General features: G+C 59.9%; 1 protein-coding gene across 2 annotated transcripts; it reads right to left on the bottom strand.

The window, feature by feature from the left end:
• Positions 1-350: 350 nt before the first annotated feature.
• On the bottom strand, positions 351-4,232 carry C1rl (complement component 1, r subcomponent-like). Of its 2 annotated transcripts, XM_013023694.1 has the most exons (6): positions 4,151-4,232; positions 3,520-3,751; positions 2,910-3,102; positions 2,024-2,143; positions 1,848-1,913; positions 351-1,123 (listed from the first exon to the last, which is right to left on the bottom strand). In XM_013023694.1, the coding sequence occupies exons 1-6, from the start codon at positions 4,216-4,218 to the stop codon at positions 351-353; spliced, it is 1,452 nt and encodes a 483-aa protein (XP_012879148.1). In that variant the 5' UTR covers positions 4,219-4,232. The 2 variants fall into 2 exon arrangements, with proteins under 2 accessions (XP_012879148.1, XP_012879149.1); XM_013023695.1 differs by lacking the exon at positions 2,024-2,143.
• Between the last annotated feature and the right edge of the window lie 2,755 nt (positions 4,233-6,987).

The raw sequence follows: 6,987 nt of genomic DNA, 5'->3' as shown, positions 1-6,987 counted from the left end.
AGCAAAAAGCCGGACACGGAGGTGTGGCTCACGTGGTAGAGCGCCAGCCTTGAGTGAGGAAAGGCAAAAAAGCTCAAAGACAGCGCACAGGTGTGGTGCGGGTCTTGGGGCTTGAACTCGGGGCCTGGACGATGTCTCTGAGTTTTTCCGTTGCTCAAGGCTGCCGCTCTACCACGTGAACCACGGCTCCAACTTCTGGCTTTTTGCTGGCTCATTGGAGAGGAGAGTCTCACAGATTTGTCTGCCCAGGGCTGGCTTTGCATCGCGATCCTCAGATCTCAGCTTCCGGAGTGGCTGGGATGGCAGGCGGGAGCATCCACGCCCGGCCTTCGGCCTGTGGGGGACAGGGCTCAGTCCTTCCCTTCCATGACTCCTCTGATCCAGTCCACATAGCTGAGGATTTTGGTGTAGAAGCCGTAGCCTTTGCCACACCCAATACCCCAGGACACAATACCCGTGGCGACCCAGTGCTGAGCTAAGTCGTCCCACACCACAAAGACGCTGCCGCTGTCGCCTTGGCAGACAGCGCTGTCCTGGGCCTCGTCCCCGGCACAGAACATCTCGTGGGAGAACACCTCCGCCCTGCCCCTCTCCCGCAGCCAGGCCGCGCAGCGCTCTGGGGGTGCCACCTGCACCCCCGAGAACTTGAGCTTGGCGCTCAGCCAGCCCCGCTGGGCGCCGAAGCCGCTGACGTAGCCCCCCACGCCCGCGAGGGACAGGGCCTCCCTGTCGGGGAGACAGACGGGGAGCAGGCGGGGACCCACGGACACGGGGTGCCGGAGCTCCAGCAGGGCGAGGTCCCCCCGAAAGTCGTGGGGATCATCCTGGCGGTAGGCGGGGTGCACGTGGACACGGCGGACGGCGTGAGCCCCGGATGCCAGCATGCCGTCGACGTCCGCGTGGCCCAGGAACACGTCCACGCGGGGCCGCCTCCCGCCGGACACGCGGTTCTTGGGGCGCAGGGCATGGGCCGCCGTCAGCACCCACCGGTCCCCCAGCAGGGCCCCGCCGCCCCGGCCGTGGACGCTGGTCAGGGCCTGCCATGGGAAGCTGCCCGGCTCGGCTTCCCGGGAGCCCAGGGCCGGGGGGACCGGGGAGAGGGGGGTCACCGGGCGCCCACAGACTGCAAGACAGAGAGACGAGGAGGGGGGCACCATGAGCAGCTGCCCAGAAAGAAACAGATCCAAGATCCACCGAGGCCGGGCGCCAGGGCTCACGCCTGTAATCCCGGCTTCTCCGGAGGCTGAGGTCTGAGGATGGCGGTTCAAAGCCAGCCGTGAGACTCTCACCTTTAATTATCTATCAAAAATGTCAGACGTGGCGCTGTGGTTCAGGTGGTAGAGCACCAGCCTTGAGTGAAAAAGCTTAGGGACAACGGCCAGGCCCTGAGTTCAAGTCCCAGGACCGACACACACACACACACGCACACACACACACACACACTCAGAATTGTCCCTCGGAGTGACAGCACTGATTTGCTATGGTCGGCCCTGGGGGGTCCAAGCCTCTCCCTGGGCCCCTCCTAGAAAACAGTCTTTGCTTCTGTGGCGAGACTTGAACTCAGGGCCTGGGGGCTGTCTCTGAGCTCTTTCACTCAAGGCTGGCGCTCTACCCCTTGAGCCACAGCGCCACTTCCAGTTTCCTGATGGTTCATGGGAGATCAGAGTCTCACAGACTTTCCTGCCCAGGCTGGCTTTGAACCGTGATCCTCAGATCTCAGCCTCCTGAGTCACTGGGATGACAGGCGGGAGCCACAGTGCCCATCTTCACCTCCTCTTTTACTCAGCGGCTTCTCCTTCCCCCTGGGGTCCCCCAAACTCCAGGCCTGGGAGCAACTCTCCACTCACCAGGCACACACTGAGTTCCATCTAATCCACGCTGTCCGTCCGTCCGGCTGACTGTCTCCGAGGAGTCTGAGGATGAGAGGCCAGGAAAGGAGGCTGAGAATTGGAGGATGCTGGGCTTCTCAGAGCTCGTGCTCGGGGCCCCGGGTGCTGATGGGAAGTGTTTTGGGGGGACTCACTGGCTGCTGCTGCGGCCTGGTAGTGGGGTCCCGGGCAGCCATTCTGGCTCAGGGAGGTGTTAGCTCTGGGGGTGGCGGTGGTGTTGGGGTCCCCGCTGGTGGGCAGTGGGTGACCTGTAGCTTTAGGAGAACAGCCAGCATTAGGGCCCCACATGGAAATACAAACTGAGGCTGGAGTCCTGTGTGTGTTTGTGTCAGCCGTGGGGCTTGAACTCGGGGCCTGGGCGCTGTCCCTCAGCTCTTCAGCCCAAGGCGGGTGCTCTACCCCTTGAGCCACAGCGCCACTTCCGGTTTTCTGAGTGGTTTATTTGGAGATCAGAGTCTCAGGGCCTTTCCTGCCCAGGCTGGCTTCGAACCCCGATCCTCCGATCTCAGCCTCCTGAGTCGCTGGGATGACAGGCGGGAGCCACCAGCCCTGGCCTTGGGCCAACACTACGAAAGTGCCCGTGGGTCTGTGGCTGAGCCGCGGCTGCCTCTTCCGGAGCTGCTTCCACTGGGCTGTCACTCAAACCGCCACTTCCTCCCGGGCACCTGTGGCTCCCGCCTGTCAGCCCAGCCACTCAGGAGGAGGCTGAGAGCTGAGGATCCCAGTTCAAAGCCAGCCCGGGCAGGAACGTCTGTGAGACTCTTAGCTTCCGAGGAACCAGCCAAAAGCCGGAAGTGGCGCTGTGGCTCCAGGGGTAGAGCGCCAGCCTTGAGTGAAAAAGCTCAGGGACAGCGCCCAGGCCCTGAGTTCAAGCCCCACGACCAACCAGGAAAATACGAAAACCAACCAATAACCCCCCACACAAATACCACACACGCAAACCTTCCACATCCTATGAAAATTCCAGGGCCCGGGGCTGGGGCCCGGGTTTCCTCCCGCGGCCCGGGGCCCGGCACTCACGCACGGCTTGGTAGAGGGCCAGGAAGCCCTTGTGTGGGAAGGCAGCAGCGCGGTGGGTGGAGGGGGGTCCGGCCTGGAATTGCAGCCGCAGCGTCCTCCCGGTGGACACGAAGGGTCCGGGCCCCGGGCCCAGCGCGGAGCCCCTCGGCCCGCAGAGCCGGGCTGGAGCGGTCGCGTTCCCATCCACAGAGACCTGCAAGGGGGAGGTGGAGGGGGGACGCAGGGATGGGAGGCCCGCGCCATTGTGGTCATGGTGTGGGGGGGATCTGCACCCCTCCTTCTAGTGGAGGGGGGCTGGCTCAAGTAGCTTCCTCTTGTGTGTGTGTGTGTGCCCAGCCTGGAGCTTGAACTCAGGGCCTGGGCGCTGTCCCTGAGCCTTTTCACTCCAGGCTGGCGCTCTACCACTTGAACCACAGCGCCACTTCCGGCTTTTTGCTGCTCTGTTGGAGATAAGAGTCTCCTGGGTTTTCCCACCCTGGCTGGCTTTGAACCGTGATCCTCCGATCTCAGCCTCCTGAGTAGCCGGTCCCCCCTTGCTGGGGTGTGGGGGGGGGAGTAGCCGGGGACGGAGCTGGGGGGGGGGTCCTGAAGCCCCCACCTCCCGACTCACCGTGACCCAAGCCTTGGCGCAGCCTGGCGAAGCCTCCAGGTCAAAGTCCACAAACACCAGGCGCACGTTCGAGCCCTCTGGAGCCCGGATGTGGGTGGTGACGGCTTGACCGTTGGGGTATGGCTCTGGGTAGCCCGGGGAGGTCAGCTGCTGGGGTGACCACTGGGCCACCAGCACCACACCCTGCGTGGGCCGGAGGAGCCCCGAGAGGAGGAGGAAGAGGAGGCCGTGCCTGTGTGGGAATGAATGTGCCGTTTCATGGTCTAGCCCAGGAGCGCACACCTGTAATCCCGGCCACACAAGAGGCCGAGATCGGAGGATCCCAGTTCAAAGCCAGGCAGTCCGGGAGATGGTGTGGGACCGCCACAAAAAGTTGGAAGTGTGGCTCCAGGGGTAGCACGTGCCAGCCTGAGTGAAAGACCACCACAGGGACAGCGCCCAGGTCCTGAGTTCGAGTCCCGACACCGGCACGAAAAGAAAGAAAGAAAGAGTGAAGGGAATCTGGCTCTTTTCTAAAGAGCTCACAGGCAAAGCTCGCTCCCTCCGAGTGTGTGTGTGTGTGTGTGTGTGTGTGCGCGCATGCGTGTGCTCCCCCCCCCCCCCCCCCCCCCCCCCCGTCCCTCACACTCACATCTGGCCTACACAGCTGGCAGAGGGACGGTTTCGGCCCGCTGAGACCAGGCATCCGGGCCTAGACATCTGGAACCTTCTAGAAGGCTTGGCCCAGGCCGGAGACCTGGAGAGGTGGGGCTGGAGGCGGTCCTGGGGGCGGGGCAGGGGAAGGGGGGGAAAGGAGAAGTTTCTGGAAATGAGTTTAGTAATCCCCCACTTCCCTTCCTCCAGTGCCCTGGCTTGAGCGCCACCTGCTGTCGACCTGAGGGACAGCAACGCACCAACAGTTTTGTGTGTGTGTGTGTGTGTTTTGGGGGGGAAGCACCCCCAAACTTTCACATCATGCTCTCCCCCCCCCCCATGCCGGGAAGGGCAAGACTCCTTCTCTTCTGTGAATTTAAATCTCTCCCCGCGGCTCAGCCCGGCCGCCTCGCTCCTCTGGTGGTTGAGATCCGAGGCTCCAAGTTCAAAACCACCCCAGGCCAGACATCCGAGGGAGACGCTCATCTCCAATTCTAGCAGGAAAGAAAACAAAAAGAGGCCGGGCGCCGTGGCTCCCGCCTGTCATCCCAGCTGCTCAGGAGGCTGAGAGCTGAGGATCCAGGTTCAAAGCCAGCCTAGGTAGGGGAAGGTAGTAGTGGTGCCATGGTTCAGGTGGTAGAGCACCAGCCTTGAGCACAAAGAGAGTCTGGGACATCGCCCAGGCCCTGAGTTCAAGTTCCAGGACCAGAAGGAGAGGGAGGTGTGGCTCAGGTGGTAGAGCACCAGCCAGCCTTTAGTGAAATAAAAAACAAATGAGAATGTGAGTCTCTGAATTCAAGCCTTAGTACTAGTGCAAGAAAACACAAGTACACGTGCCCACACACACACACACACACAGATAACAAACTGTAAGCTCCCAATTTGTAAATGTATTTTCTTCTTTTGTTGATCATGGGGCTTGAACTCAGGGCCTGGGTGCTGTCCCTCAGCTCTTCAGCTCCAGGCTGGCGCTCTACCACTTGAGCCACAGCACCACATCTGGCTTTTTCTGTTTATGTGCTGCTAAGGAATCGAACCCAGGGCCTCATGCATGCAAGGCAAGTGCTCTACCACTGAGCCACCTTCCCAGCCCCTGTAAATGTATTTTGTTCATCAATGTAGAAAAGATCCAGGAGGGAAAAAAAAGAAAAAAAGAAAAATAGTCAGGCCCCAGTGGCTCCTGTCACCCCAGCTCCTCAGGAGGCTGAGATCTGAGGATCACGGTTCAAGACCAGCCTGGGCAGAAAAGTCCATGAGCCTCTGATCTCCATTAATCCACCACAAAACCAGACGTGGCGCTGTGGCTCAAGTGGTAGAGCGCCAGCCGTGAGCTGAAGAGCTGAGGGACAGCGCCCAGGCCCTGAGTTCAAGCCTCACGACTGACCAAAGCTAAATAAATGAATAATTGTGTAAGTTGTGAGTGGGGACGGGGTGGGGGGGGAGGACATTGCACTCAGATCCTCATGTATGAAATTGTGGTTCCTTTGTCGGGCTGCTTACCAACCACAGGAAGGCCAGCAATCGTCACAATACAATGACACGGAGCCCCCCGTATTCCTCCCGTGCATTCATAACACAGATAACTAATTAGGGGTAATCCCTTGACATCTGGGGTCCCCTTAGATGTCTCTCCTCTGCTTTGATCTCGATCTCTCTCTCATGCAATGATCTGGGGCTCCAGGAAGGATAGGACTGACCACTGACATCTCGTGTGTGTGTGTGTGTGTGTGTGTGTGTGTGTGTGTGTGTGTCCTGGGTCTTGAACTCAGGGCCTGGGCGCTGTCCCTCAGCTCTTCAGTTCAAGGCTGGCGCTCTACCCCTTGAGCCACAGCACCACTTCCAGGTTTCTGGGGATTCATGGGAAATCAGAGTCTCACGGACTTTCCTGCCTGGGTGGCTTTGAACCGTGATCCTCAGATCTCAGCCTCCTGACTGGCTGGGATGACAGGCGGGAGCCACTGGTGCCTGGCTTGATTTTAATTTTATGTTTCATTTCATCTAGGTTTATATTTCGTATTTCTTTTGATTGATTGATTTTTGTCCGGATCCTGGGACTTGAATTCGGGATCCTGAGGTCTTACTTGGCTCTTTGGCTCTAGGCTGGTGCTGTACCACCTGAGCCGCACCTCCACCTGTGGCTTTTTGGTGGCTCAGAGTCTGATGGTGGTCCCTTTCCCCGGCTGGCTTTGAACCAGTGTCCTTTGATCTCAGCCTCTTGAGTAGCTATAATTAAAGGCAGGCAGGAGGGTTTCCCTCTGCTGCGGTGGCGGACCTGGGAAGAAAGTTCTAGAATCTCCTGGGAGTCTAGGAGCAGGGCCCTGATTCCTTTTCCTTGAGGTTTTTTGATGTTCATGTTTTGTTTTGCTCAAGGCTGGCGCTCTCCCACTCTGGCCACGTCCCCACGCCCAGCTTGGGGTGAGATGAACGCTGGCGGCCTTGGTCTGCCCCGGCTGGGTTTGCTCTGCGATCCTCCGGATCTCTGCCTCCAAGGCTTTGAGGTGACAGCCAGCCGGGGCTTGGGGCGGCCCGGAGCTTTTCCTTCTGGCTCAGGGGCCTGGGATGGGTTTGATCCTCGGACAGATGGAGGGTTTCACCTGGAAGGTTCCAGAGGGCACACTGCACAACGGATGGAAGGGTCTGGAAAGAAGAACAAACAAACAAACAAAAAGGGGGTTAATGCAGAATTGGGGGGGTGGAAGTCCTGCTCATGTCCCCCTGTCTGTCCCCCTGGGCTTCCCGGCCTGCAGTTCCCCTGCTCCCCAAATTCACAGTGGGGGGAGAGAGAGAGAGAGAGAGAGAGAAAGCGCCCTCCCTCCCTCCCTCCTTCCCCTCCCC

The sequence above is a fragment of the Dipodomys ordii genome, unplaced genomic scaffold (assembly GCF_000151885.1).
Source record: "Dipodomys ordii isolate 6190 unplaced genomic scaffold, Dord_2.0 Scaffold69, whole genome shotgun sequence".
Taxonomy (NCBI): domain Eukaryota; kingdom Metazoa; phylum Chordata; class Mammalia; order Rodentia; family Heteromyidae; genus Dipodomys; species Dipodomys ordii.
The sequence above is the reverse complement of the archived record's forward strand: the minus strand, read 5'-3'. Positions and strand labels throughout refer to the sequence as shown.

Excerpts from the sequence above, each read along its gene's own strand:
- C1rl (XM_013023694.1), bottom strand. The coding sequence starts at position 4,218 with ATGTCTAGGCCCGGATGCCTGGTCTCAGCGGGCCGAAACCGTCCCTCT. Across the intron at positions 1,914-2,023 it reads CCAGGCCGCAGCAGCAGCCA|ACTCCTCGGAGACAGTCAGC; the intron begins GTGAGTCCCCCC and ends TCTCATCCTCAG. Across the intron at positions 1,124-1,847 it reads TGGAACTCAGTGTGTGCCTG|TCTGTGGGCGCCCGGTGACC; the intron begins GTGAGTGGAGAG and ends TCTGTCTTGCAG.